Here is a 26,619-nt window from a genome sequence, read left to right on the forward strand (position 1 = left end):
CTTAACATATGAGACTATTTGAGGAAAGTCATTCATTAGGATATAGGCATACAGGATTCATGGACATTTGTTTAGATCTCGTTGGCCCGATGATGGGAATAATACAATCTCTCATCTTTAGGCTTAATTGCCAGATATCATATCACAACTGTCGAATCGAAAGAGTTTAAAATCGGTCTATGCCGAGAACATCATGTACAAATAGACAAACCACTTCTGTTGTGTTTCTTTGCCATTAGATGCATCTCCTCTAATACACTGTTACAAATGTATCAGGAATAAGCTAAAAAAAAAACTAGTGTATACATATTTTTTATGGAATATACTTTTTTATATGAAAATCTGTTGTGATGGAATATTCAAAGTTAAATTATTAGACCACCTCCAATGGGAGGTTGTTAGAGAATTCTAAACCCATTTTAAGATTAAAAATAAAGATTAAAGGTAATAAAGCTCAATAACCGCTCCTTGGTGAAGAGATTTAAAGACTCATAAACAACTCCATACGTGTCATAATCTGTTTGGTGGAAGCAATAAGAATTATTTTTTATTTTATTTTTCACTCAAAAAATCAGTTTCTCTCAAACTTTACCCGATACAAAATTTTGCTATCTTCTTCGAAGAAATCGAAACCACTTTTACCTGGGTGCGTTTCAAGCGGCGATCAACAACAGCGAGATCCCTAATCTTTCGCAGGAGGATATCGTCGAGCGCGATTGCCTCGTCCACCGCTCTTACATCGCTCTCGGTAGCTACCAGGTTCGCCTCTGTGATGTCTTCTTCTTCCGATTCGATTCCTCTTTGTTTCGATCCTGAGTTGTAATATTTTTTCAAATTTTGTTTTCGTAGCTTGTCATCAATGAGATCGACGAAGCGTCCGCTACTCCTCTGCAGGCAGTCAAGCTCCTTGCTATGTATCTATCGAGTCCTGAAAATAAGGTACTTCCAGAGAATTTGAGATGTTTCAGTTTTCTAATTTTCCTTTTCCAATTCGGAGATGATCAATAATGCAAATCACATCGATTCGTGCTCAGTAACGTTAGCTTAGCGGAATTTCCGAGAACTTTGCTAAGGAATCAGAAATTCAATTTATCATCGTCGTATGTTTGTGATATGCATTGTTGAATACATATTTGTATATGTGATTTTGGTCAGGAATCAACCATTTCAAGCTTGAAGGAATGGTTGGCAGATCCAACCGTAGGAAACAATGCTACTATTCGTTTGATTGCTGGTACTATATTAATTGAAACTTTTCTTTTTGATATCAACTGTATAAAACTTTTGTTATCTCACGCCACACTTCTTTATGAAACGCAGGACAAGAACTCTGCTATTGCTGGAAGTAGAAAGATCGTACGTACCAATGTTTCTTCAAGTAAATAACTTCTCTTATGAATCCTGTTTTTTTTCTTTTGTAATTTACGGTTGCATAGAAATGGATTGGTTTATGATGATAGATATTGATTCATGTTATTGCTGATATTGGTTTATAATGCTTTGTACTGTTAGGTTATAGATAGAAAATGAAAGAATGGTTACTGCTGTGTGATCAATGCTGCTAGGTTATGTATGTAATGTATGTTTGTAATTTAAATTAACGAAATAATTTTTAATTATAACATTTTAACATTTTAGATTATTACAATTTTTTTTAACAAAGAACCTCCCATTGGAGGCTTAAAAACAGAAAACTCTTCCATATATATATAGATGTATGTAACTCAAACAAATAATTAAAAAAGAATCAAGAGCTCCAATGGGTCTCAACCATTGGAGATGCTCTTATACTTTTTGGAAAATGAATGCACTATTCACATTTATATCCCATCATATACCAAACCCCAAAAAAAAAAACAGCTGAAGTATTGAAAATGTTTCAGTTATGGTCCAATGATCAAATATGATGAGAATCCTTTCAAGAATCAACAAGCGTTGCAGCTCTTTCTGCATGTACCGAAGTAGTCAGGAGAGCCAATCATAAAGACAGGGTTTTTCTTGCACTCCCCAAGCTCAGCCCATCGTCGACAATTCTCATCTTCATCACTGCATTCACCACCACCACTCTCATCGTTTCTCTCTTGTTTCTTCGCATATATCAGTTTTGTCGCCACCAACAGTTCCCCTTTCAGCACAGGGCATCTAAAATGAGTGCTTGTCTGATCCAGAGATGCATTCAAGTGTCTTGTGAAGAACAGAACCGCGTTTCCTTTTACCGGTCTTAAGATGTTACCGGTTTCTGAACATTCGGACCAACTCTTTTTGGGTTTTAACTGAAGAACAAACAAAAAATGGAAATATGAATTCCTCATTCTTTGTGCTGTGCCAAGATAGATCTTTTTGCTTTTAGGGTTTATATGTTATTTACTTTACCTCCGAGTTTGGGAAGAGAAGCTCTCCGCCTTCAGTTGTGTCTGAGACGTACAGAATCACGGTAGCCAACAAAGATTCATGCGTTTCCGAGCTAGATTCTTCTCCAAAATAATCCAACTTTTTGCCTGACTTCTCTGAAGCGTAACTTGTTACCTTGATCGGACCGCTGTTTTCTGAAAAATGGGCATCAAAAGAGAAACATAAGCCAGCAGTTTTGCCCAAGAAGAAAGGGATATCAAAGTGTCTCAATAGATTGAAAACCAAAGATAAGTAAAGGTTAGTACTTAATACCTCTTGGGAGGAAAGTCCACGCAGAAATTCTTTCTTCAATCCCAGCAACTACTGGATCCTAGTTTATCCAAAAATTATACAGCCATAAGGATTTGAACATAACATTGTTATGGCCATTTCGAACAACCGAGGTGGTAACTGCTAATACTAGGGTTAACACCATCGCTTTCTAACTTGCTATGGTGTGAAATCACCTCTGTTGACTCGATAAACGAAGATAAGGATGTAACAGAAAGGTAATGACTAATATGTCACAGAAAATTACAAGCATGTATCTAGGAGTCTACTTGAAGAACATTCAGCATCTATAACACATAGTGTTTCGAGAACATTACAAAAGATTTCTTGTCAAGCCTAGGTATCTTCAAGAATACTGGGAACTTACCGGCACATTTAAGGCGTACCCAGAACTTGAAAGTTGCGTCATTCCATCAGCATCCCCTGAGTTAACCTCTGAATTTTCTTTTCTCTACAGAAAAGAAAACAACCATTACACAAAGATAAATGTATCAATAACACTCAAAACCGAAAGGAGGGTGGAATTTACCAGAGATTTCAGATGATCACACTCTTCCTCTGACAAGAACCCACGGTAAAGGAAGACCCTGGACATATATCAAATAAATTCAGACCCCAAAATGTGTAACTCTAGCAAAATGACGACTAAAATTGCAGGCTATCTAAATCTTCGAGAAAACAATTAGAAAATTCATGAGCAGACTGTGTATAACTTGATGCATCAAAGAGTACCTGACCTTGGTTGCCATGAAAGTTGAAGAACACGTCTCGGGTCCACAGATTTAGATCCAAAATCATAAATCGACTGTGTGCCCACCCTATTTTCTTTATCTCGGAGTTCCTTCCGACTGCAGAAAGGCGAAAAAAACTCAATAATAATGAAATAAAAGGAAAGGATGATGCATCAATCTCCAGCGAACCAAGCGACAAAATCTGAAGATACAGGAACAGTAATAAAGCTAGCGAAACCGGATTGTGTCTTAACAAATGCTAATCGCGAGATACGGTTCATAGTAATAACAGAAACGTTTGAATGTAAAGCTACATGCATCGCTAAAAAAGAAGAAACCCAGTTAAAGGATCGCAGCTCGGTGTTATGATTGATGAAAGAGAGATTTCGAAATGGACCTTCCACCGGAACAGAAAGGAAAAGAAGAAGAAGACATCATAATCATCATAATAAGGAATATTTGGCTAAGGGAAGCCATTGCTCCAGCCTCCAGTGGTACTGAAACATAGCAGAAATGGAAATCCTGAGGAATATCTCTTTCCGAATTCCAGCTGACAATCCGATGAACACGATGATGATGCGACGTCGTTTGGGAAGTTATGACCTTAAAAAGTTTGGGAAGATTGCAAGATAGCGTTCCAAACTATCAATTTTTGTAAATCTACCCTCTATCAATGAAAATTGCAAAATAACCTTTTTTGTTATTTTTTCTTTGCTTTTGTTTTTAGGCCAACTCATTGTATTAGATTCGAATAATCCATATCAAGATATAATTATTCCCATATGGAAAACTCATAAACCCTTTTTAGGGGCAACATCAAAACCTCAAACATAACAATGTAGCAAAATAACCAACTCTTTAATTTAAATCACTAAAAACTCAACAATAGTTGAACCTGTATTATTGATAAAAGTTCAAGCTTCCCATTTTGGCTTCAAAAAACTACAGGCTTGTCACATATTAGATTGCGTGATTCCTTTATAAGTAAAACCAATGAAAAGAGAGAACTCTTCGGTTTCATTTAGAAGTTCAATCAAATGGGCACAAATGATCCAACCTAGCGATCAAACGTGAACAATAACTAAACAAGTCATGCATGTGGACATCAATGCTATACAATAAAGTTGACAAAAGAGATTGCAATTGATTCCACGCAGAAGATAAAATCCATAAACGTATATGCATGATGCATACGTAAAAATGTATGCACACGTACAAAAATATATGCTAAAAATAGAGTGGAAAAGTGCCTTGAAAGAAGGGATGGTTAGGCGAATTTTAAGGTTTGAAAAAAAAGAAAAACAATGTGTGGTGTGATCACCAAAAAGACAGATCATAGACCAATATTAAAGATTAATAAATTAGAGCTTTTAGTTGTCCGAGTTCGTCTCGATCCTCTCTTAACAAACCAATTAACCATTATCTTCTTCCTTAATTCGCCTCCCAAATTTCATTCCCATCTCCCTCTTTAATTTCCAGAGGACAATATTCACACAAAAACAACAAATCTCTTTTCCTCAAGTCTTGCCATAGAAACTAAACAAAAGCAATGGTTTGTTCTCTTCTCTTCTTTTGTTAATTAATATGTAGGATTGTTGTTTGTAAACAAAGGCCTTATAGGCAATCGAGGTGATTCTATTGTTAAATAAGAATTGCATTAGTATTGATATATCATCTGATTTGTGCCTTTCGTAGACCTGATGATTATTAAAAATCTGGAGTTTGGATGCAATGATTGTCTAATCATGTTAGATGTCGATTTCTCGGTTTTCACCATGTTATTGACGAGGTTCTAGTTTGTATAGTTTTATCTCATTTTAACCAATAGATCATATTAGCGGGATAACTCAATATATAGACTAAGATTAGAACTAATGTAGCACATACAACACGTAAGCTTATATATATACACGTAAAACCTAGCTAACTTATCAAAGAAAAATAATTAATTTTTCCCGGTATACAAAAAATGCAACATTTTTACTATTTGATCATGTGATGGCGAAATAATGGTGATGGATGTGGGATATATGACATGATTGAATGAAAAAGGCGAACGCGGCGTCGGGGATGGCAGTGGAGGACGAGTGCAAGCGGAAGTTTTTGGAGCTAAAGTCGAAAAGAAACTATCGGTTCATTATATTCAGGATAGACGGGCAGCAAGTGGTGGTCGAAAAGTTAGGAAACCCTCAAGAGACTTACGATGATTTCACTGCTTCCCTCCCTGCCGACGAGTGTCGCTATGCGGTTTTCGATTTCGATTTTACCACCACTGAAAATTGCCAGAAGAGCAAAATCTTCTTCATCGCCTGGTACGTACCATATATGTTTTCTAATCAGTCCCTTCATTGATATATTCAAATAGTGCTTATGTTTTTGGGGTTGTTTGGATGATGGTAGGTCACCGGATTCATCTAGAGTGAGGATGAAGATGGTGTATGCGAGCTCTAAGGATAGATTCAAGAGAGAATTGGACGGCATTCAAGTGGAGTTACAAGCCACTGATCCTAGCGAGATGAGCTTCGACATTATCAAAAGCCGAGCTCTCTAGATCCTTTTTTCATCAAAGCATCTATATATCATCTTTTCGTATTTCTGATATTAAAAACAAAAAAAAATTGAAAAACCTTTTCCATGTTCTGTAATGTTCTTGGTTAAGAACTGCATCCTTCATCGTTGTCTCCATTCAATTTTTCACTCCTCTTTGTGAACATTTTGTTATGAAAATGTAACTGGCTTTTATACTTTCGTAAAACCGTGTAGCTTGCTTGCTGTGAAAGTATATTCAAACAGAGCTTCTTGTGTAACTTCTCAAATGAAATCTAATTAGTGCTCTGTCTCCATTTGCTAACACAACGTCGATATGTCCGAGTGGTTAAGGAGACAGACTTGAAATCTGTTGGGCTTCGCCCGCGCAGGTTCGAACCCTGCTGTCGACGGCTTCACTATTATTTTGCCCATCCTCTCTCCAATTTTGGTCTACACAATGCGTTGTCCGACTTGCGTTTATTCCCAATCGTAGTTTTGGTATGTTAAACCAAACTTATTCATATTTTTATATGGCAAGAGTAATACAGCAAAATCAGCTATTGGATCAAAGTCTGATCATCAAAAACCATACTACACACATTAATATACAAAGCATTAACAAACCATACATGGAAAAAAAAGTAAAGCAGCAAATGTCAGTTTCCAGATTCTTGAAATCTCTTCTGCACAGGCACAGAGTCACTCTTGTCACCGCTGCGTTGACCCGCCCCATCTGCTCCCGAACCGGAAAATCCCATATTCCCTAAACCAAATTAAACCAAAAATCAAAAACACATTCCTCACAACCGCCAAACGCTACAAAACGCTATTTTAATTCTAAGAAAAAAACAACGGCGTTACCGACGGTGGAGCCGACGGACTGTGAAGAGTCCTGAACAGACTCTGTAGACTTTTGCATCACTTCCTCCGTCGTACCGGAAATCCATGACGTCACAGCTCCTCTCAACATCTCCACCATTCCTCCTTCGCCTTCCTCCGCAACCGCTTCTTCCCCGTGTTTCATCGCCCCTTCCGATTTCGGATCTGAGAATCCTCCTAGCCGCTTCTCCACCTCCTCCGATTGAGTCACTATCCCCTTCTTCGCCGGCGCCGTCGTGTTCTCGCCTCCGAGATGAAGCTTCTCGGCGACAACTTCCGACAAAGCCTTGTCTTCCTCTCCCGGACTTAATTTCTCCGACAGATATTCTCTGGCCGAGACACCCTTGTCTTGTCCCTGCTGGGTTTGCTCTACTTTTACACGATTCAAGTCGCCGCCGTCTCCGAGTTCCCCGTAGTATCCCAGCTTCGAAGCGACGGCGTTTTTTGCCGCTGCAGCTTTATCAGCTACGGCCGAAGTCACCGATGCGATCTTATCTGTGTAACTGCTCTGATTCGGCTGATGCATCTCATCCTCACGGATCCATAATCCTTGAGTTCCCGTCGGAATCTCTTTTTCCAATTCAGCCCCTGATTTCACTTCAAACTCATGGCTCCTCGCCGGAGATTCTTTCTCCAATCCAGATCCATAGTTCCCCGCCGGTAAATGTTTGGGTCCTGATTTCAAATCAAAACCATGGCTTCTCTCCGGCAGATCTCTTCCAAGCCTTAATTGATCATCTTCTTCGCCTGTTTTTTGCCTCCTCCCAAAAGCTGGGATAGCCGGTGCTGCTCCAATTTCTCCACCAGCTAAGATACAGAAACGACATTGATCAAAAATGTAAGAGCAGACGACATTCTAACTCTAGAATCCGAAAGTTGTTACCTTTTCCAGTGGGATCAGTAACTTTGGACTGATGATTCGATTTCCGGCCAAGAGCTCCTGATCTTCCACCTGGAGCAGCCGGATCTTCCTCCAATCCTCTGGGTCTCTCGATATTGACCCTACGTTGTTCACCAGGAACAAACGTTCTCGTGACATCTTCAGTCGAAGAGAGCAAAGAAACAGGGGTGTTGTGCGGTGTCAGTGTAGCAACCCCTCTTCTCTCTTCTTTTTCCGATACACCGGAGGGTCTCACAGGATGAGACAGTGCTTCGTGGCCGTGAGAGGCATTGGAGCCTCGTAGTACTGGTTCGGCTCCTCTGATTGGTTTCGTGTGGGAAGAGGACACGACCGGAAAAAATTTTGTGCCTGGAGGGACTAGCTCCTCCTTCAACGGGTCCTGCTTAATGTGAGTGTTTCCTCTTGCTGTCGAGACCAAACCGATAAACCGTTAATACCAAAACATTAACCGTCTTTCTGAATCAGAAATGGAGACAAGGTTAAAGTGAAGCAAAGAGCGGACAAAGACCTGGTGCACCGCCGTGGAGTTTTTGGTCTTTGTAGTCACCTTCATCGTCTTCTTCGTCTAGATCGTGATCGTCGGGGATGTGTTCTCCGTGCTCATGACCATGTCCATGTTTAGTAAGAGCTTTCTTTATTTTCTTTGCTTTTTCCTTAACTTTCTTCAGAACTTTTCCTGGTCCTTTCTCATGATGCTCTTCTTCCTCTGCATACAAACACATAGAAAATGTTCATTAGGCTCCGTAACTTCATTCTAAACTTTGGAATGGTGAAAGAAAAAACTACTTTTTCTGTTTATAAAATCTGGTATACCTGGATGCTGAATCCTAATTGGTCCCTCTGCTTGGTGATGGCCATGAGTACGTTGCAACTGCGTTTGCGAATCCATTATCCAACTCTATATCCCTTTGGATTTTCTCTTTGCGTTTCTCTGCAACCAAATTGCGTCTGAGAAAATCTGAGAAGCTTCTTGAAAGCTTTATATAGAGATCAGAGAGAGTCGAGGAAGACGCATCGCCGAACCACCTCTGGATTGCTGTGTCCTCTGTATCTCTGTTACGGATCGACACGTGTTGTGCATTGCCACGTATCAGGCGCTTTGACTGTGTACGTGGCTCTCTCAGTCCTAATCTTTATCCGAGACGAATCGTCGATCTAACTTCTTTAGTCCACCTTAATAATTTAGTTCATCACTTTTAGTAAACGGGAACAAACCTGCCGTTTCGAATGTTACTAAACGGCATGTCGTTCTCACTCAAAATTCCATCGACACGAAATGAGACCATATGGGGTATTTTACATTGTAAACCGGTTCGGACATAACCTTTTTGCAAAATATTTATTTGGGCCTGAAAGAAGATCCAGTATGCTCAATCGCGGTAGAAGAGCAGACACGAAGCGCGGGGTTAGATGCAGCTACCACAACATTCACGTGTCAGAATATCATTTGCGGATTCAAGAACTGCCACGAAATTACGTCTGAATATAAAAATCGAAAAGGATCGCGAGGCCCACGTATCTCCCAAGATGGGCCCACAATGGGATAATAGAACTATAGAAGAAGTTGGTTTTCCTGTGTCTTCTCAGAGGCTGAGGTTCGAGCTCTTTTTTGGTTCCAATCTTCGAGATTAATCGGACAAAGGAGAAAGAGGAGGAAAAAGACAAGAGAAAGAAGAAAACACAGTCCAGTAGAAAAGTTATGGCTGTCGGAATAAACGCGATGGCGGTGACGTTTGTGGCGCACGCGCTCGCGGTAATCGCGGCGATTATGGTGCTGTTTTGGAGTATCAGCTACAGAGGCGGATTGGCCTGGGAAGCTGAAAACAAGAATCTCATCTTCAATGTATCGTTTCTTTGATCTCTCTCTCGATTTCGTCTCGTTTCTCTCTCTTCTTTTTTCCTTCTTGCGTCTGCGTTGACTCTCTGCCTCTCTGATTGGTGTGTAATTTTACAAATTAAAACTAATCTCAGTTCCGAAAATTTTGTTTTTACAGTCTTGTCCTTGTCTGCAAATTTTGAATCTCTATCTCTTTCTCAGCACTGTTTCTGAGTGAGTGACTTTTTTTTTCTGTAGTGGAGAATTCTCTTGATTTGTAATCGTTACGTTCTTATATGTTTTAAGTTGTAAAAATGCGTCTTTTGATAGTTAGTCAGATAGATTTTGGGAACAATAATCATCATTTGGTGTGTCCCAAGTACTTAGATTAAAGTTTTGCTGTGGAGGTGCCTTATGATCCAAGAGTGTTGTTAGGGTCAAGTGTTCAGTTTTATTACAGTGTCTGAGTGAATGTGCTAAAGATGAATGTTTTGTCTTTATTGACGTCTGCTTGATGGTATAAAGATAATGAAATCTCTTTTGGCTATAATCTTATTTCAAAGTTCTTATTGTAATCTTTTGTTCCCAATCTTAGTCACAGTCTTTGCTTGTGTTATGAACTTAATGATACTTTTTTTATCTGATCCATTTTCTCTACCAATATATCTGATCATTCTTTCTTTCATTTCTCTTATGTATGTGATCCAGCTGCATCCTGTTCTGATGCTCATCGGATTTATAATCTTGGGAGGAGAAGGTAAACAATAACAACATCTGTTGAACAATGAGAAGAAGTTATGTTACTTTCGTTTCGATCGTTAATGATGATCACTTCATATAAAAGACTATAGAAACCTGTGTGTTAATTGGAAATGCAGCCATTATAAGTTACAAAGCGCTTCCTCTGGAGAAACCAGTGAAGAAGTTAATCCACCTTGTTCTCCATGCGATTGCTCTGGCTCTAGGGATCTGGGGAATCTGTGCAGCATTCAAGAACCACAACGAAAGCGGAATCCCTAATCTTTACAGCCTCCATTCCTGGATTGGTATTGGTGTCATTTCTCTTTATGCCTTCCAGGTAAATTCCATACCCTTTTTGCTCTTCTTTCAATTTTTTTTTTCCATCAAACATGTAATCTGTTCACATAGGAGTCTTGTTGATAAGTGTTCCATTTGGTTCAGCCGCCGAATAGAAATGTCTCTGTGTTCTCTGTATCAGACTGTCTAAAAGTCTACTCACAGAATAACCACAAACAACAAAAAAACTTAGGACTGAATCATATCTTGAAGCATAAGTCCAGAAACTAGATAACATTTTAAATGTCAGCACTTTTAAAAGCTACTGGACATTCCGATTCATAGAAAACGGCTAGCAAGTGAATCTAAATTTCGGAAAAATGTTTTTACCTTTTGTTGTACATTGTTCCTGACCAAAAAAAGATAACACAAAAGTCTTGAACTTTGCAGTGGGTGTACAGTTTCATAGTGTTCTTCTTCCCAGGAGGATCGCCAAATCTAAGAAGCGGATTGCTTCCGTGGCACGCAATGCTCGGCTTATTTGCTTATATACTTGCGGTTGGGAATGCAGCTTTAGGGTTTCTGGAAAAGCTGACTTTCTTGGAGAATGGAGGGCTTGACAAGTACGGATCAGAAGCATTTCTTGTAAACTTCTCGGCCATTGTCACCATTCTCTTTGGTGCCTTTGTGGTACTCACTGTTTCTGCTAAGTCTCCTTCCTCTTCCCCTCCCATTGATGATGAGCCTAACTACAGCTATTCTGCTATATAAAACACTTTCTACATTCCACTCATCTCTGTATTTAATTTCCCCTTGTTTAAGTCTTTCACTATGTGATGCATTTGTAGCGAAAAAAACGTTTCCTTGCGGTTTACTGATTACGAGTTTGCTACTTTTGGTTTGTAATATGACCTATGAAATTGATGAATCTTGTAATTCATTTTCTTTTGGTTATATTGCCATTTCCTTCAAATCTTTGCAAAACTGCCTAACTGATTTCGAGCATATAAGAACAACTTGTAATAATGTATCAATAATCATGAGAGTATTGTATTGGTGTCAAAGCATTAATGGGAAGTTTCATTTAGAAAAAAACAAAAAAGCTAAAAAGCAATTCTTTAAACATCTCACCAACATTTTTTTCCCTTTATAAGTTTAATTTACATTACGTAAGACGTAATTTACGTCGCTGTTGGTGAAGAAAAGAAATCACCAGAAGAATTATATTCTGATGCCTCTCTATCAAATTTATGCTCCTGCTACTGACACTTCGAACCAAACACGACGTCGTTAAGAGTCCAGTTGCTGTCGTTCATCAACATTTCGTTGTAATGGAATTGATCACCATCATCCACTTCTTCATAATCTGAGACAGATCTTTCATTATTTGGAGCTTGACTGTGCTTAGAGTCTGTCAAATCAGAGGAATAATCGATATGGGGATCTGAAGAAGGAAACCACTCAGAGAAGAAAAGCCTTGGAATCTCAAGACCAGAAGAACATGGATAGCTGATGTTGCTGTTGCTTTCTTCTGATGAAGATGAAGATTTGTTCTCTGGAAGTCTCTGGAAGGAGATCACGTGATCCGACACCATTGATTCCGGGTTTCTTTTTCCACAAGCAACAGGTGATTCAGAGGAAGAGGAGGAAATAGATGTTGTGTGTTGTGAGCTCTGAGACTTGAGCCATCTTTTTTTCAAATGAGAATGCCAGTAATTCTTTATCTCGTTGTCTGTTCTTCCCGGTAAGTATTTCGCAATCCGCGACCACCTAAAAGAAACTGCTCTCTTTAGCCTCTGCTGAAATATAAAGGTAAGGTTTCAATTATGGTTATGCTTACTTGCTACCCAAGGAAGAGTGAAAGGTCAAGATGATCTCTTCTTCTTCAGCAGTGATCATCTCCCTCTTTAACCCTGGTTTTAAGTAATTAATCCATCTTAATCTGCAGCTCTTCCCATTCCTTTGCAACCCTTTCAAATTCAATCCCAACAAAAAAAGAAAAACATCAAATTTGACTGAATTTAGAAATATTTTGAGAGACAAAGAACTAATAAAGAATATGATAACATAAAAATAAAGAGACCAGCTTTGATGGGAACAGCGGTCCAGCAAGAATGGCCATGAGAGAGGATGTAGCTCCTTAGCTTCTCATCTTCTTCAGGTGACCAGAACCCTTTTCTCTGTCTCTGATTTAGCCTCTCTCCAGATTTCATTTTCGCCATTTCTCTATCGTCTCAAAGCTGTTCTGATAAAAGAAAACATGTCTGAATATTATGATAGAGAGAACATATATATATATATCACCAAAGCTCGAGTCGAGAGCCGTGCCTCCTTTGATGGAAAAAAGGCAATGACCTTAGGCCACATCTATAATTTCAGTTTTTAGGCCACATATCAATAACAATATTAGTTAAGTTAAGTAAAAAAATTGTTGTGAAAATTTATAAGAGATTTTATATTCACGAGTTCAGGTGTTATATTTTTACTTTCAAATCATAATTTATTTGTCATCCTTTTATTAAAAATGTAATGAACTTAATTTTATTTATCCACATATTATTTGTTATTCTATCATTTAAATATATTTTTATAGGTATTGGTACTTTAATATCTTATATATTTATTTTATAACATTTTAGTGATAGATTTTACAGTTCGATATATCTTCAATTTCTATGATTTGTAAAGCTTATACATTTATAAAAGGCCTAATTTTATAAATTGTCTTAGGCCACTAAATGTGTTGGCACGGCACTGATAGAGTCGACTTACTTAGTGTTAAGATATATGACCATATGAGGCTGCTTAGAAGAAAAATGACATTTATATTATAGTTATAGGTATATTTTAGGATATTTATGTGTGACTTTCTTATTTATATGCAAGTTTGTGTATTGTATGCATTTGTATAGGAGTTAGGATAAACGTCATAATATAATTGGAATATGCAAGGATGGATTAGGTGTAAAGCTGTGTAGCAAAATTTGCTTGGACAAAATTAATTTATTATTACAAACTAGGTTAGTAATCATATGCCCCTTACGTGTAATATTGCTTCCAACCGTATTCTTAGATCAGATAATCACATTCTTACTCGTAAGAAAATTAGAGCGACAGGATGTTTGCTTGCTTTGGAAATTTAAAATCATCAAGGAACAAATATTAAGATATAAACTGAGTTACAATGGACTATGTGTTACGAATTTATGTTATTAATACAGAATATTTTCGTAGAAGCTTCTTTGGTCAAATAGTTAACCAAAGATTAATACTTAAATATACCTAGTCTAAGGTCGATTCTTAAGTATTATGTTAAAAGTAAAACAATTTATTTTGAGCGTGATTTTGTATTTGCAAATCCTCGTGCATAAGTAGAATTATACTATCTATAAACTGTTCTTTGTAATTGGATACTAATTCAAATGATAAGAAAAAAAAAATCATATAAAATCTTCATATCCAAAATCTCTAAATGTCGGCAAGAATTTTAAGAAAATAAGACTGACTTCTTTAATTTGGATCAGGCATGAATTACTCAATTATATTTTGGCTAGAAACTCAACCCCGATAGAATAATATGTCTGAATCAGTTCAATGAATAATGAACTAATGATTCGAGAGAATCATCCAATCTGTTAAACTTTGTATCTTTTCGCAAAGGATCAATAGCAAGAAGACAGATTGTAATATTTTAAATATGAGAGCTTATTTTGAATTATAAATTAAAGTTGGCTACAAATATTTATATAGAAATCATAGTCAACATGGATCCTATTTGCTGCGAGTAATTTTTGGGATATTTTTTCATCTCACGTTTTTGTTCTTCTTGATAATAGAACAGAAGGTTGGACGACAAAAAAAGAAGAACAGAAGTTTGAATTACATGTACACCGGCAAGTGGACCAATGATATGATTTTTCCGAAGAATATTGTTAAATTTTACAATTTTAATTTCTTATGTCCCGATCTAATGGGCTATCACTAATTCTAAAATATACGCATTTTGGTTTTTCCTTGTTGGCTCTATTGGCCTGTGGAAAACGATGAAATGAGAAATTGAGAGAACAAACAAAAAAAAGTCTACTCTTGTCTTGGTCGTCTTCACCACATAATATAATTTGCCGTCAGACTAATCGCCAATGAAATACTTCAAAAGTCTATAAACAAAAGTCTATAAACAAAAGTCTATAAACGACTCTTAACTTTATTGTTATGTTGAACTAATGTTTAGCCATCCGAGAATATTTCATGCTCTGTCTTATTAATGACTATAGTTACTTAAGACTGTTTAGCTGCGTTTTTAGATATTTGTACTTCATAGACTGAAACATAAAAGGGAAACTGATACAACAAAATAGTTTTTAACATGGCCTTAGTTTGCGTTTCTCATTCATCGCACCAAAATAAAGATAACAAGTGAAACACTACATAAAACTTGAACCGGTTCACGGTTAGACAAGACAGACGTTAGTAAAATAATGACGAATGCTTTGTTTAGAAATGAAATCAATGATCTTGTTTGTGCTGAAACTTAAACCAGTTCTACATAAAAGTCTATAATGTAAAAATCCACACGCCATCATCATCTCTAAACCGGTAGCTACAGCCTTAACTTATCACCAGACAGGTTTCTTGTTCTTGGACACCGAGTTGCATCACGAACTAATCATGTTGAAATGGAATCTCGATAGCTGCTGCGGAATGGTCGATATAACCGGTCCATATCTCTGTTCCAGGAAAAGAATAATACGGTTAGAAGTTTGGGGTAAGATCCATTTCTAAAGGTTAGTAGTATCTGGAAATATTTAAAAGACAATACAAAACCTGAACATTGTCATAGAGTTCAAACAAAGGGACGGCCAAGAGTTTCAAGTTTTTGGGCACTGCAAAGTACTCTTTCTCAGACAAGTGAACAATGAAGAGTCTCTTGCATTCCTGGCATTCCACAAAGAAGGAGATATAAACATAAACCTATTTCAGGAGAAGAATAAAAGAGGAACGTTAAGAAGCTACATTGTGTTTTTCTCTTATTACCTTTGGTTTCGTTATGTGAGGAGGGCAATACGGGTACATCATGGTTTCAAAGTTTGGACGCCACCATGTCGCAACACATTCTCCTACCTGTTCAAGGATAAAAAACCCCATCGAGAAACCAATGGATCAGGGACAGAGCTACATACATAACTCAATCAGATATGTGTGGAAGTCTTCTTTCTTCAGGTAATAAGAATATTAAATTCTAGCAAAGATTACTTGTATGAATCAATTATTACTAGCAAAAGATTTCTAAGAGCAAGTACATGCGACACGAACTTAGTTCTTTTAGTACCTAAATATGTGGTCACTAACAGTCAAAGAAATAAAGAATAAACCAATATAGTACCTTCCAGTCAGGTACAAGCGCAGCCGAATTGCCTCCAAGCTTACTGGTCAACTTTCTTTTCAGGCCTTCAACTTCTGCAAGACACAACATTGTACACCCAAAAATGAAGCAACATAGAAAATCATAACAGTTAAGAAAGTACTATTTACGCATGGTTGCTGTGTACCATTTTCTCCAGGCTTCAGGCGTCCACCTGGAAGTTTGCAGAATGTGTTACCAATTTGCAGGAGAAGTATATGAGGATGGTTGTGTTCTTGTACCTGAAAAAGTGACCAGCATAAGGTATCAAGAAGAATCCTACGGCTAGAGAGATATAACTAATGTCAAAGCCAATTACGTGGTAATAATTCTTGACTTAAGACATAAATTATTTGCTTAACTCATGCACCAATGCGATATACGTAGCTGTGGGTTATAGGTATATAAGATGGATCTTTAAGATGTCAAAACAACAACTTATGTTAAGACAATTACAAGAGATAAGGGAGTGAACGAGAAGCAGATATTATTCCATGAGAAAACACGCAAGCTAAGAAGGACAAGGGTACATACAAACAATGAGAGAAACGAAATAACAAGCACAAGATATGCCTGCTACATAGCTTCGCTAAAAACATGCGACTTCAAATTTATTTCTATAAGACTTTATTAAGTGCAGTTTTACTAAAAGTTCATTGGATCCATAAAGCAAGCTTGTGGCTTTATAAGGGGCGATTTAATCAAATTACGTGATTAGAGCTATTTGTGAATACAAGGTTACTCAAACCGTACAAAATTGAGTTAGAGATGGCAACTCGAAAAGGAAGTAGATGACACCACTCAAAAATCACACAATTTTATAATAATTCCACGTTTCTATTGATACATTGGGTAGAGAACGCTTATCTAGTATCTACAGAGAACATCAAGATAAACTCCAAATACAATTTATGAACCACATAGCTATTCCACTGATTTAAATACAGCACGTGGAAAACAACATCGAGAAAGTTACAGACGAGTTGGATACCAAATACATAGTGTACCAAAAAACTGCAAAACATAAACTCGCAGCTCGAAAAGGAATGAATAACACATACCAGCAGTATCCCTTCAACGCTAGTCCTCATGCCCTCTTTCATATAGCTACAAAAAACAAGAAAAAGATATTCTTTCAGTCATCAAAACTCCAATGAATTCTTTAAGTTAGAACTATAGAATTGCAGACTAGAAAATAACATTTATCCGAGCAAAAGCATGAGACTTTGGACGAACTTACAAACATAAAAGTGTTCTAGAACATGTACAGTAGCTACAGCGTTTCACTTCTCAAATCAAGCACTGGAACATTCAAACAATCTTAAAGCTGTTTTTTTTTCACTAAAACAGTTGTTTTTTCTAGTAAATTCTCCTAGCATTATATGTATCAAGTTCTAGTTTTGAAACAGATTACTTGGGTAAAAAAGCCAAAAGATGATAACAATATTCGTTAACGAGCCAAAACTCAGAGAATAAACGAAACCAAACATCCCCAAGACGAATCTAAGTTGATCAGCTGTAAATCGTACTATGCAAACATAAGAGCAACTATGCGGATTCATTCCAAATAAAAACGATTTCAAAGGAGCCTAAGATCATCATCTAAGCATGTAAAGGCCGGAAATTTCTAGGGTTTTTCCTTTTGTTGTAATTCTGGCATCTTCTCCAGCAGTAGCCACAAGAAGAATTCAAAAAGGAAGTAGAGCGATAAAGAGAGAGGAATCGTACTTGACTTTCATACGAGCGAGTCGGTCGGCGACGGAGGTGTCCTTTTCCAGCTTTGGTTCTTTAGTTCCGAAGCTGTAGTTCGAAAGCGGGTACGTGTTCACCACCTGAGACATAGCCATCTTTCTCTCTGTCTCTCCTTAATCCACTAATCCAAAATTTCCACCGTCTCTCACTCTGAGTGTCGATCTGTAGATCGTCGTCGGCGACGCCAACAGAGAGGAGTAATCTCGACGGAGAATTTAATATTACACCAGCTTCTAGAGCTCAAGCTCAAATTTTCTATACAGAAATTTTGACCGGGCTTTCCGAGGAACAGGCCCATTATAAAGGCCTGGCCCATAATAACCTCCCCGAACCGCTGCCTTCGTCACTTTGATAACACTTCTGTAGTCAGTGTACTACTACACTAAAATTTGCCGGTTAGTTTTAGTACCAAAGCAGCAACCTAAGAAAGCGCGCGAAAATTGACAATCAATTTCGCCATAGCCACGACCTTTCATTTCTCTTACTGCCACCGACGGTGGAGAATACGGAGAAGCAACTATGGGCAAGCAAAAGCAGCAGGTGATTTCTCGATTCTTCGCACCCAAACCCAAATCCTTACCACAGGAACCTAATCCGGTAGCCGAATCATCAACGCCGCCACCGAAGATATCCGCCACCGTCTCCTTCTCTCCGTCAAAGCGTAAGCTTCTCTCCGACCACCTCTCCGCCGCTTCACCCAAGAAGCATAAACTGTCTCCTCACACTCAAAACCCTACACCCGATCCCAGTTTACACCGAAGATTCTTACAGAGATTTCTGGAACCATCACCGGAGGAATCTGCTCCCGAATCATCGTCGAGGAAGTACACGCCATTGGAACAGCAGGTGGTGGAGTTAAAGAGCAAGTACCCGGACGTGATTTTGATGGTGGAAGTTGGTTACAGGTACAGATTCTTCGGAGAGGACGCGGAGATCGCAGCACGCGTGCTGGGTATTTACGCTCATATGGATCACAATTTCATGACGGCGAGCATACCAACATTTCGACTACAGTTCCATGTCAGAAGGCTGGTGAATGCAGGATACAAGATTGGTGTGGTGAAGCAGACTGAAACTGCAGCTATTAAGTCCCACGGTGCAAACCGGACCGGCCCTTTTTTCCGGGGACTATCGGCCTTATACACCAAAGCCACGCTTGAGGCGGCTGAGGATATAAGTGGCGGTTGCGAAGAAGGTTTTGGTTCACAGAGCAATTTCTTGGTTTGTGTTGTGGATGAGAGAGTTAACACGGAGACATTAGGTTGTGGTTTGGAAGTGAGTTTTGATGTTAGAGTCGGCATTGTTGGCGTTGAAATTTCAACTGGTGAAGTTGTTCATGGAGAGTTCAATGATAATTTCATGAGGAGTGGGTTAGAGGCTGTTATTTTGAGCTTGTCACCAGCTGAACTGTTGCTTGGCCAGCCTCTTTCACAACAAACTGAGAAGGTACGTTTATCTGTTTATGAGTAAATGTTATATTTTCAAGCATCTAATCGGTTTTACCAGATTATAGTTATAGTTATCGTGCGCTGAATCTTGCTTGATGAACTATTTGACAAGAATCCTTGTCTGTATGAAAAGTTACTCTTATGGATTAGTTTAGAACAGTAGAACTTCTGTTCTTGGTCGATGTGCTTACATTTATTGATGGATGTTCGTTTGGTATCTTTGCTTGGCAGTTTTTATTGGCACATGCTGGACCTACCTCAAACGTTCGAGTGGAACGTGCTTCACTGGATCGTTTCCGTAATGGTAGTGCATTAGATGAGGTTATTTCGATATATGAAGAACTCAGTGCAAGAAATCAGGTCAACGTGGAGGTTGCAAAAGAAGGAATGTCTTGTTTGCCAGTTCATGTATGGCATCTGATTTCCTAAAAAACGATCACTTTACATTGGATAGATGATGCTTTGCTAACGCAAGATTGTTAATGGACATATTTAGTTTTCAAGTAGAGTTTTAATTTTTATTCTTTTCCACTATTAAATGCTGGCTGCAATTCCAGCTAATTTGTTACTTTGTTGATGGTGCAGACAATTATGAACATGCCACATCTAACTGTTCAAGCCCTCGCCCTGACACTTTGCCATCTCAAACAGTTTGGATTTGAAAGGATCCTTTTCCAGGGGGCATCATTTCGCTCTTTGTCAAGCAGCACAGAGATGACTCTCTCAGCCAATACATTGCAACAATTAGAGGTGCTTTCCCCTTTATTTGCCTGTCAGAGTTTAATGTTCTGTGAATATTAAAACTTTAGTTATTTCGAAGTACTCTAACAAGAGTTTCCCTTAAAAAAACGTTGTATCTATTTTCAGGTTGTGAGAAATAATTCAGATGGATCGGAGTCTGGCTCTTTATTCCATAATATGAATCAAACTCTTACAGTATATGGTTCAAGGCTTCTTAGACACTGGGTAAGACGCATTTTCTTTTCTTCGTAGCTAGGGGTTTGTATATTTGGTCTTGTGTCAACTTTTGGAGTTCTGGAGATGCAGTAAGTCATTGATGTGGAAGGATATACCACATTATCATCTTATAGTTCTTGAAGGGACATAAGTTTCTATACTTACCCCTCATAGTCTTCATGAACTTTTCATTTCAACAGGTTACCCATCCTCTTTGCGATAGAAATCTGATATCTGCTCGCCTTGATGCTGTTTCTGAGATTGTTGCATGCATGGGATCTCCTAGTTCTTCCCAGGCCAGCGATGAGTTGGATGAAGAAGGTTCTGAGAGAACATTTGTACCACCTGAGTTTTATCTTGTGCTCTCCTCAGTCTTGACAGCCTTGTCTAGATCACCTGATATTCATCGTGGAATAACAAGAATATTTCATCGGACTGCTAAAGCCGCAGAGGTGAAACTTGGCATGTCCTTTACCTCTTATATATGTGCCTGTTATATAGTGCAATACTGTCATTATTTTGTCCACAGAGAAAGTAAGAGCATTGGTGTCTTTGTGATATATAGTCAAAGAAATAAATTCTTCACAGGAATGGCATCTGACAGAAATCGTTCAGTATCTTATCCTCTTTTCTCACGATGATATTCATTTTCTAGATAGCCATATGTGTAAAGCTATAAATTTCAACGGGCCAGGGCATTTGTTTGTTCTTAGTTATCTTGTTTAGGAAAGAAAACAGGGGCGAGAGAAGGAAATATTTAAGACTTATAGCTTCCCGCCCCTTTTTTTGTAAATATATTCTTGTTTACGGCTCTTCCTCACCTGTAGCCTGAAAGTTCTTAACTTTTTGGGTGAAAAGTTTATCGCAGTTATAGAAGCTATTTTGCTTGCGGGGAAACAACTTCAGCGGCTTGGCATAAAGCAAGATTGTGAATTGAAGAGTATGCAATCCGCAACTGTGCGGTCTTCTCTTTTGAGAAAATTGATTTCTGTTGTTTCATCCCCTGCTGTGGTTGACAATGCCGCAAAACTTCTCTCTGGCTTGAATAAGGAAGGGGTTGTTCGAGGAGACTTGCTCGACATACTAATCACCTCCAGCGGCCAATTTCCTGAGGTTTGTATCTTGTCTGAAAATTGATTTTATTTATCGCTTCTCTCTTTATGTTCTGTTGTGTGCATCATAGAGCTTCTTAACATTGATTTGCTTTTCATGAATCTAGTGTAAAGTGGCGATTTGTGTTTCATAATTTTTTTACTATGCACAGCTTGCTGAAGCTCGCCAAGCAGTTTTAGCCGTCAGGGAAAAGCTGGATTCCTCGATAGTTTCATATCGCAAAAAGCTTGCCAATCGAAATTTAGACTTTCTTGATGTATCCGGGATCACACATTTGATAGAGGTAATCTTTAGAGATGATGCTTTCTTACCAAATTGCAGCATTCTTTATTCTTTATTGAAACGGCACCTAAATGGTTGCCCAAAAGTATATTTTTGTATCTCGATGAGAATAAGTTTCAAGAAGGAAGCTTGTGTTGATTTGCTTTTTGTGGTTACTTTTCACACTTTCTATCTCGTGCACATTATTACTAGAAATTATACACAGCTACTGAACCTAATTCATATTTCATACTAAGTATAAACGTTTGTGCATATAATACTCTCATCTTTGGAAGTTGTGAACATTTGTGTCTGATTAGATGCTAAGGCTCTATCTCTCTGATACAGCTGCCCGTTGATGCCAAGGTTCCTATGAATTGGGTGAAAGTTAATAGCACCAAAAAGACTATTCGATATCATCCCCCAGAAATAATAGCTGGCTTGGACGAGCTAGCTCTAGCAACTGAACATCTTGCTATAGTGAACCGAGCTTCATGGGATAGTTTTCTCAAAAGTTTTGGTAGATACTATACTGATTTTCAGGCTTCCGTTCAAGCTCTTGCTGCGCTGGACTGTTTGCACTCCCTTGCAACTCTATCTAGAAACAAGGTTTACCAAAGGAACAAACCGCAAAAAAAAATTTATTTGTAGTCACTTCTTTTCAGTTCTTAACTTGTCTTCTTTTTTACCCTATGCAGAACTATATTTGTCCTTTGTTTGTGGATGACTGTGAACCAGTTGAGATAAATATACAGTCTGGTCGTCATCCTGTATGCATCTGCTCTCGCTTCTTGTGCTTCTTTTTTTTTCCTATGCCTAATTAAGTAAAATATTGTTCATTTCATTTTCAAAACTTCCCAGGTTTTGGAGACTATATTACAAGATAACTTCGTCCCAAATGACACAATCTTGCATGCAGAAGAGGAATTTGGCCAGATTATCACTGGACCTAACATGGGAGGAAAGAGCTGCTACATCCGTCAAGTTGCTTTAATTTCCATAATGGCCCAGGTAGGATGGCGATTAACAGTATAAGCTTATGCTTTTTTAACATCTCTTACATATGTTGAATGCTTAATGATTCTAGTTATTCTCTTTGGCTTCCCAGGTTGGTTCCTATGTACCAGCTTCATTTGCGAAGCTGCACGTTCTTGATGGTGTTTTCACTCGGATGGGTGCTTCAGACAGTATCCAGCATGGCCGAAGTACCTTTCTAGAAGAGTTAAGTGAAGCCTCGCACATAATCAGAACCTGCTCTTCACGTTCGCTTGTTATAATAGATGAGCTCGGAAGAGGCACTAGCACACATGACGGTGTAGCCATTGCCTATGCAACATTACAACATCTCATAGCAGAAAAGAGATGTTTGGTGCTTTTTGTCACGCATTACCCTGAAATAGCTGAGATCAGTAACAGATTCCCTGGTTCTGCTGGTACATACCATGTCTCGTATCTAACATCGCAGAAGGATGATGGCGGTTGTGATCATGATGATGTGACCTACCTATATAAACTTGTACGTGGTCTTTGCAGCAGGAGCTTTGGTTTTAAGGTTGCTCAGCTTGCCCAGGTAAACTCCCTCCCTTTTTTCTTTTCACGCGCCTCACACGCCTCACACGCAGATGCTTACACAAGTTCATATCGTGGTGATACACCAGCCTAAAGAACTTTAAGCTGATTAATGAACGCATTACAACTGAAATCTGACTTTAAGATAATTATATGAAGCTGATCTCACATCTATACTTGACTGTAGATACCTCCATCGTGTATACATCGAGCCATTTCCATGGCTGGAAAATTGGAAGACGAGGTACGAGCAAGAGAGAGATATACTCTTAGCATAAAGTATCTCATGGAGTCACCCGGAGAACCAAAAGCACGTGAAGAACACGCAGAATCTCGTGACTCGGAAGATTCAGCGAACTCAGAAGAAAATATGTCTGCTTTAGGGGACTTCTTTGCAGACCTGAGAGTTGCTCTCTCTGAAGAGGACCCTTCAAGATCATTCGAGTTTTTAAATCGTGCTTGGAAGATTGCAGAAGAATCAGTAGCAAGGTTGGCGAGATAGAGTTAGAGGGATGGTTTTTGGTTTTTTGACGGTTGCGGGATTAATATCTAAACGCCTTGTGATTTAAGCAGCTTTCTGTTGCTTTTGTCCATAATTTAATCAAATGTGCATAGTTTCTTCTTCCTCTTTTTGGGTTTTCTCTCTTTACAGAAAGAACATGCAACATCTGTTCAGAGACTAATATAAAAATTAGTCTCTTCCTGGTTGATTTTCCTACTATGTGTCTCTCTTATTACTGAACCACATGATGCTTAATGGTGGAAACTCAGTGTTATCACTGGAAAAGTAAGTTCTTTCAAATGGTAAAGATGGCTTTATGAGCAGTTGAGCCGGTTTTGGTTGCCAATTACTGCTATGTATTCCTTGAGGAAATAAGGCTTATGAATACTAGACAGGAATGGCTAACAAGATTGCGATGCTTTCTCACGCAAGCAATGAACAACAATGCTGTAGTAAAAACGTGTCTGGGAGTATCGTTTGTTGTTTTGGGATTAGGATGTGATAAACAGCAAAAGTTCGTCGAGGCCTTACGAAGAATTCGCTTCTCAAGTGTAATAAGGAAATAAGAGTCACAGAAATGTGGGAGTGGAGATGTCACCACAACCACTCAATCTGGTAATTTCGAATCTTTCTCCTTCAAGTGGTAGCAAAGGATAAACTATTCTATACATATTGACAAAATGACATGTTCTATTGTATTTCTCCGTTTTGATAACAAGTTTAAATATTCAGTTAAATAAACGAGCAATCGGTGGTACATTTAACAGACGGATTTTAAATTTATAAGAGTGGCAGATCAACTTCTTTACTCATAGTTAAAAAGTCTCCTAGAATATCCTTAATTTCGGGATACAAACAAACTAGCATATGGTTTTCATGATACTAAGCTTCAGAGAATAAGTCTAATAAGACGTTCTTATTACAGGACCACAACTAACATATTAGTCTCTAGATACTTACCAAGAACTACGTTCCTGTCTACTTAGATAAGCGTGGGACAATGAAGTCAACAAGAAGACCCGTAGGCTCGATGACCTGAGAGTCGTCGCCATTTTTGGGTATACCGAGAAACATACGGCTCAGAGACACGTTGATAAAGGAAGTCTTCTTCTTGTAGCAAATCTTCACATCAGCAACAGTATCTTTTCCAAACTTCTTCACTCCGCATATCATCACGTCTCTGAGTCCGACATAGCTTGTTGAAGCAGCTGGCGGGCCGTCGTAAACTCCCTGCCACACCAAAAAAAAAAAACTGAACCAGATTAGAACACAACTTTTTATCAATAATCTCTGTAAATATCACAAAAAAAACTAGCTAATTAGAGCACTGTACATCTCCAACACGATCAATCTGCGGACTGAAGACATGCAGTTTTGCTCCTACTGGTTGATGCTTCATCAACTCACATGCTTCTTCCAGTTTCTTAACCTCAATCACCTCTCCTTTCATGGGAACGCGAGGCATGAGAGAAGCAAATGGGGGAACCTTGAACACACATCCCAAATGTCCCCAGTGTTCACTTCTCGGTATCCCTTCTTTGAAAGCACACTCAAGACAGTCTTTGACGGTTAGCTCGGGGCGTTGTTGCTCCGTTTCTCCTTCCTTCTTGGGAAGGGAGATCTCCGCCAAGTAGTCAATGCAGTCTTGGATAGTCACTGGGCCACGTTGCTGATCCACATCTCCCTCCTTCTTGGGACCAGCGTTGTCCACCAAAAACTGAGCTGGGTACTCAGTGAACTCACTGTCCAGCTCCAGTAAAAGCCGAGCAGAGCTTATCAGATTAACAGCTACCATAGCCGCCCTTTCAGATGCATCTGCAAGACAAAAACAAATCAAAAACGACAAGTCAATACATTTTATTCTTTCAAACGATTAGATTGAGCTTGTTTTGCTTTGTAAACGAGAGTAACTATCAGTCAAGCCAAATCACAGTTTGTTTGTTTTTTCTTCTCCTAATGAACACAGAAAATAGTCTCAAGATTCTAGAGTGATAAGTTACCATGCTCTTCTTGGGCATTCATTGCTCGTACGAAATTTGGATGGCAGTCTCGAGACATCTTCAATCACTTATCCCTGCATACATATGAAATTAGCGGACTCAATAACACATTATGAGTGTTGCCAGAAGATAAAAACAAAAACTATATGTAAATCAGATCAGCGAATCAAAGTGAACTATACTCAAAAGAAAGGAAAAGCAAGAGTGTGTGGACACCGTTGCTCCCATCAAACAGAAGAAGACATTCAGAAATCAGAAAAAGATATACATGTATAAAGCAAAAGCAGAAAGAGACGACCAGCAAAAACAAAAGCAGAAGCGGAGAGACATGGTTTCAAGTTCGACATAATAAACATTACCGTTTTAGTTTGCAGAAAAAAAAAATCGTTTCTTTAGACTAAACCAAACCAAAGCGGATAGCTTCTGTAACAAATAATAACCCAACTTAAACAATGATTCAGTATCATTCATCCAAGCAAAAAAATTAAACCCTAAAAACATAACCTAAAAGCTCATCACTTGTTCACTAATCACAATGGAAAGGCCAAGTCGCAAGCAGAATGCGTAACAAACCAAACCAAGCTAAAAAGAATCCAACTGATAAACAAAATAAGAAAGTCGCGAAAGTTACCGGAGACGACTGAGAGAGAGACTAAGAAAGAGCTAAGCTCAAAGTAAAAGAGTGAAAATGATGGAACATTGCTCTTTTATACAGAATCGCAAGCAAAACCCTAATAGTGTCTCGGACAGATGGCATCATCGGGCATCATCAAGGGCGTGAAATTGATTTGGACAGCTCGCTCGATCCGTACCAGTCTTCGTTTGCTCCTTTTTGGCGTGGCTGGTACTCTGTTGTTTTTGTCGCAGAGTGACATAGCCGTTGAAGACTCTTGACGAGTGGGCTTCAAGCTGGGCTTTTCTTCATCTTTGCCCATTGATCTTTCCTACTTAGGTCCATTGATTATTGTGGAGTCTTCTTTTGCTCAGAAGCCTCTGTCTCATTCGGAGTATCCAAAACTAACTTGTTCTGGTTAGTAGAAACAGACAACAACGGGAAAATC

The 26,619-nt window shown here is 38.6% G+C and overlaps 9 protein-coding genes and 1 non-coding gene across 13 annotated transcripts; 5 read left to right on the forward strand and 5 right to left on the reverse strand.

The window, feature by feature from the left end:
* Positions 1-350: 350 nt before the first annotated feature.
* Positions 351-1,496, forward strand: LOC112081885 (coatomer subunit epsilon-1-like). Its single transcript, XM_024148734.1, has 5 exons — positions 351-364; positions 576-759; positions 850-939; positions 1,156-1,234; positions 1,321-1,496. Exons 1-5 carry the CDS (start codon positions 351-353, stop codon positions 1,347-1,349), a joined length of 396 nt encoding a protein of 131 aa, XP_024004502.1. The 3' UTR covers positions 1,350-1,496.
* A 246-nt stretch (positions 1,497-1,742) lies between these two features.
* On the reverse strand, positions 1,743-3,978 carry LOC18029909 (probable prolyl 4-hydroxylase 12). 2 transcript variants are annotated; one of them, XM_024150056.1, is made up of 7 exons: positions 3,811-3,978; positions 3,415-3,530; positions 3,212-3,269; positions 3,050-3,133; positions 2,665-2,722; positions 2,374-2,546; positions 1,743-2,273 (listed from the first exon to the last, which is right to left on the reverse strand). In XM_024150056.1, exons 2-7 carry the CDS (start codon positions 3,429-3,431, stop codon positions 1,926-1,928), a joined length of 738 nt encoding a protein of 245 aa, XP_024005824.1. In that variant the 5' UTR covers positions 3,432-3,530; positions 3,811-3,978; the 3' UTR covers positions 1,743-1,925. The 2 variants fall into 2 exon arrangements, with proteins under 2 accessions (XP_024005824.1, XP_006413291.1); XM_006413228.2 differs by having other exon boundaries at positions 3,420-3,530; positions 3,811-3,971.
* Positions 3,979-4,789: 811 nt separating this feature from the next.
* LOC18029910 (actin-depolymerizing factor 7) lies at positions 4,790-6,108 on the forward strand. Of its 2 annotated transcripts, XM_006413229.2 has the most exons (3): positions 4,790-4,965; positions 5,466-5,725; positions 5,814-6,108. In XM_006413229.2, exons 1-3 carry the CDS (start codon positions 4,963-4,965, stop codon positions 5,962-5,964), a joined length of 414 nt encoding a protein of 137 aa, XP_006413292.1. In that variant the 5' UTR covers positions 4,790-4,962; the 3' UTR covers positions 5,965-6,108. The 2 variants fall into 2 exon arrangements, with proteins under 2 accessions (XP_006413292.1, XP_024005825.1); XM_024150057.1 differs by lacking the exon at positions 4,790-4,965 and having other exon boundaries at positions 5,457-5,725.
* A 162-nt stretch (positions 6,109-6,270) lies between these two features.
* Positions 6,271-6,352, forward strand: TRNAS-UGA. Its single transcript has one exon. It is a non-coding gene; the product is annotated as a tRNA-Ser (tRNA).
* Positions 6,353-6,479: 127 nt separating this feature from the next.
* On the reverse strand, positions 6,480-8,762 carry LOC18029911 (low-temperature-induced 65 kDa protein). Its single transcript, XM_006413230.2, has 5 exons — positions 8,536-8,762; positions 8,231-8,428; positions 7,705-8,127; positions 6,804-7,628; positions 6,480-6,705 (listed from the first exon to the last, which is right to left on the reverse strand). The coding sequence occupies exons 1-5, from the start codon at positions 8,609-8,611 to the stop codon at positions 6,599-6,601; spliced, it is 1,629 nt and encodes a 542-aa protein (XP_006413293.1). The 5' UTR covers positions 8,612-8,762; the 3' UTR covers positions 6,480-6,598.
* A 473-nt stretch (positions 8,763-9,235) lies between these two features.
* On the forward strand, positions 9,236-11,524 carry LOC18029912 (transmembrane ascorbate ferrireductase 1). The gene is made up of 4 exons (XM_006413231.2): positions 9,236-9,565; positions 10,247-10,295; positions 10,417-10,616; positions 11,006-11,524. The coding sequence occupies exons 1-4, from the start codon at positions 9,422-9,424 to the stop codon at positions 11,324-11,326; spliced, it is 714 nt and encodes a 237-aa protein (XP_006413294.1). The 5' UTR covers positions 9,236-9,421; the 3' UTR covers positions 11,327-11,524.
* Positions 11,525-11,727: 203 nt separating this feature from the next.
* On the reverse strand, positions 11,728-12,830 carry LOC18029913 (transcription factor LAF1). The gene is made up of 3 exons (XM_006413232.2): positions 12,639-12,830; positions 12,396-12,525; positions 11,728-12,325 (listed from the first exon to the last, which is right to left on the reverse strand). The coding sequence occupies exons 1-3, from the start codon at positions 12,775-12,777 to the stop codon at positions 11,815-11,817; spliced, it is 780 nt and encodes a 259-aa protein (XP_006413295.1). The 5' UTR covers positions 12,778-12,830; the 3' UTR covers positions 11,728-11,814.
* A 2,080-nt stretch (positions 12,831-14,910) lies between these two features.
* LOC18029914 (pre-mRNA cleavage factor Im 25 kDa subunit 2) lies at positions 14,911-17,950 on the reverse strand. The gene is made up of 7 exons (XM_006413233.2): positions 17,685-17,950; positions 17,018-17,063; positions 16,105-16,198; positions 15,939-16,012; positions 15,590-15,676; positions 15,380-15,490; positions 14,911-15,282 (listed from the first exon to the last, which is right to left on the reverse strand). The coding sequence occupies exons 1-7, from the start codon at positions 17,801-17,803 to the stop codon at positions 15,211-15,213; spliced, it is 603 nt and encodes a 200-aa protein (XP_006413296.1). The 5' UTR covers positions 17,804-17,950; the 3' UTR covers positions 14,911-15,210.
* A 277-nt stretch (positions 17,951-18,227) lies between these two features.
* On the forward strand, positions 18,228-23,692 carry LOC18029915 (DNA mismatch repair protein MSH3). Its single transcript, XM_006413234.2, has 12 exons — positions 18,228-19,154; positions 19,388-19,564; positions 19,742-19,906; positions 20,024-20,122; positions 20,314-20,565; positions 20,972-21,226; positions 21,378-21,509; positions 21,836-22,096; positions 22,186-22,257; positions 22,349-22,498; positions 22,596-23,057; positions 23,244-23,692. The coding sequence occupies exons 1-12, from the start codon at positions 18,228-18,230 to the stop codon at positions 23,556-23,558; spliced, it is 3,267 nt and encodes a 1,088-aa protein (XP_006413297.1). The 3' UTR covers positions 23,559-23,692.
* Positions 23,693-24,373: 681 nt separating this feature from the next.
* On the reverse strand, positions 24,374-26,406 carry LOC18030345 (protein HEAT-INDUCED TAS1 TARGET 4). Of its 2 annotated transcripts, none has more exons than XM_006413235.2 (4): positions 26,190-26,406; positions 25,559-25,632; positions 24,892-25,373; positions 24,374-24,788 (listed from the first exon to the last, which is right to left on the reverse strand). In XM_006413235.2, exons 2-4 carry the CDS (start codon positions 25,614-25,616, stop codon positions 24,537-24,539), a joined length of 792 nt encoding a protein of 263 aa, XP_006413298.1. In that variant the 5' UTR covers positions 25,617-25,632; positions 26,190-26,406; the 3' UTR covers positions 24,374-24,536. The 2 variants fall into 2 exon arrangements, with proteins under 2 accessions (XP_006413298.1, XP_024005486.1); XM_024149718.1 differs by lacking the exon at positions 26,190-26,406 and adding an exon at positions 25,741-25,767.
* Positions 26,407-26,619: the final 213 nt, after the last annotated feature.

Source organism: Eutrema salsugineum, unplaced genomic scaffold (assembly GCF_000478725.1).
Source record: "Eutrema salsugineum unplaced genomic scaffold, Eutsalg1_0 scaffold_1, whole genome shotgun sequence".
In the NCBI taxonomy this organism is placed as follows: Eukaryota; Viridiplantae; Streptophyta; class Magnoliopsida; order Brassicales; family Brassicaceae; genus Eutrema; species Eutrema salsugineum.

What these genes read in the sequence shown, in the direction of transcription:
- LOC18029915 (XM_006413234.2), top strand. Translation starts at nt 18,228, where the DNA reads ATGGGCAAGCAAAAGCAGCAGGTGATTTCTCGATTCTTCGCACCCAAA. An exon ending in CCAGCGGCCAATTTCCTGAG is followed by an intron (nt 21,227 to 21,377) that starts GTTTGTATCTTG and finishes TACTATGCACAG; the next exon opens with CTTGCTGAAGCTCGCCAAGC. An exon ending in TAATTTCCATAATGGCCCAG is followed by an intron (nt 22,499 to 22,595) that starts GTAGGATGGCGA and finishes TTGGCTTCCCAG; the next exon opens with GTTGGTTCCTATGTACCAGC.
- LOC18029913 (XM_006413232.2), bottom strand. Translation starts at nt 12,777, where the DNA reads ATGGCGAAAATGAAATCTGGAGAGAGGCTAAATCAGAGACAGAGAAAA. An exon ending in CGCTGTTCCCATCAAAGCTG is followed by an intron (nt 12,526 to 12,638) that starts GTCTCTTTATTT and finishes TGAATTTGAAAG; the next exon opens with GGTTGCAAAGGAATGGGAAG. An exon ending in CACTCTTCCTTGGGTAGCAA is followed by an intron (nt 12,326 to 12,395) that starts GTAAGCATAACC and finishes AGTTTCTTTTAG; the next exon opens with GTGGTCGCGGATTGCGAAAT.
- LOC18029914 (XM_006413233.2), bottom strand. Translation starts at nt 17,803, where the DNA reads ATGGCTATGTCTCAGGTGGTGAACACGTACCCGCTTTCGAACTACAGC. An exon ending in CCTGAAGCCTGGAGAAAATG is followed by an intron (nt 16,013 to 16,104) that starts GTACACAGCAAC and finishes TGTGTCTTGCAG; the next exon opens with AAGTTGAAGGCCTGAAAAGA. An exon ending in AACTCTATGACAATGTTCAG is followed by an intron (nt 15,283 to 15,379) that starts GTTTTGTATTGT and finishes TTCCTGGAACAG; the next exon opens with AGATATGGACCGGTTATATC.
- LOC18029909 (XM_006413228.2), bottom strand. Translation starts at nt 3,890, where the DNA reads ATGGCTTCCCTTAGCCAAATATTCCTTATTATGATGATTATGATGTCT. An exon ending in GTGATCATCTGAAATCTCTG is followed by an intron (nt 3,134 to 3,211) that starts GTAAATTCCACC and finishes TCTTTTCTGTAG; the next exon opens with AGAAAAGAAAATTCAGAGGT. An exon ending in TTCTCTTCCCAAACTCGGAG is followed by an intron (nt 2,274 to 2,373) that starts GTAAAGTAAATA and finishes TTTGTTCTTCAG; the next exon opens with TTAAAACCCAAAAAGAGTTG.
- LOC112081885 (XM_024148734.1), top strand. An exon ending in TCGCTCTCGGTAGCTACCAG is followed by an intron (nt 760 to 849) that starts GTTCGCCTCTGT and finishes TTGTTTTCGTAG; the next exon opens with CTTGTCATCAATGAGATCGA. An exon ending in TATCGAGTCCTGAAAATAAG is followed by an intron (nt 940 to 1,155) that starts GTACTTCCAGAG and finishes GATTTTGGTCAG; the next exon opens with GAATCAACCATTTCAAGCTT.
- LOC18029912 (XM_006413231.2), top strand. Translation starts at nt 9,422, where the DNA reads ATGGCTGTCGGAATAAACGCGATGGCGGTGACGTTTGTGGCGCACGCG. An exon ending in ACAAGAATCTCATCTTCAAT is followed by an intron (nt 9,566 to 10,246) that starts GTATCGTTTCTT and finishes TATGTGATCCAG; the next exon opens with CTGCATCCTGTTCTGATGCT. An exon ending in TTTCTCTTTATGCCTTCCAG is followed by an intron (nt 10,617 to 11,005) that starts GTAAATTCCATA and finishes TGAACTTTGCAG; the next exon opens with TGGGTGTACAGTTTCATAGT.
- LOC18030345 (XM_006413235.2), bottom strand. Translation starts at nt 25,616, where the DNA reads ATGTCTCGAGACTGCCATCCAAATTTCGTACGAGCAATGAATGCCCAA. An exon ending in GAATGCCCAAGAAGAGCATG is followed by an intron (nt 25,374 to 25,558) that starts GTAACTTATCAC and finishes TTTGTCTTGCAG; the next exon opens with ATGCATCTGAAAGGGCGGCT. An exon ending in AGATTGATCGTGTTGGAGAT is followed by an intron (nt 24,789 to 24,891) that starts GTACAGTGCTCT and finishes TTGGTGTGGCAG; the next exon opens with GGAGTTTACGACGGCCCGCC.
- LOC18029911 (XM_006413230.2), bottom strand. Translation starts at nt 8,611, where the DNA reads ATGGATTCGCAAACGCAGTTGCAACGTACTCATGGCCATCACCAAGCA. An exon ending in ACTCCACGGCGGTGCACCAG is followed by an intron (nt 8,128 to 8,230) that starts GTCTTTGTCCGC and finishes TGGTCTCGACAG; the next exon opens with CAAGAGGAAACACTCACATT. An exon ending in GTCCGTCGGCTCCACCGTCG is followed by an intron (nt 6,706 to 6,803) that starts GTAACGCCGTTG and finishes AATTTGGTTTAG; the next exon opens with GGAATATGGGATTTTCCGGT.
- LOC18029910 (XM_024150057.1), top strand. Translation starts at nt 5,457, where the DNA reads ATGAAAAAGGCGAACGCGGCGTCGGGGATGGCAGTGGAGGACGAGTGC. An exon ending in AAAATCTTCTTCATCGCCTG is followed by an intron (nt 5,726 to 5,813) that starts GTACGTACCATA and finishes GGATGATGGTAG; the next exon opens with GTCACCGGATTCATCTAGAG.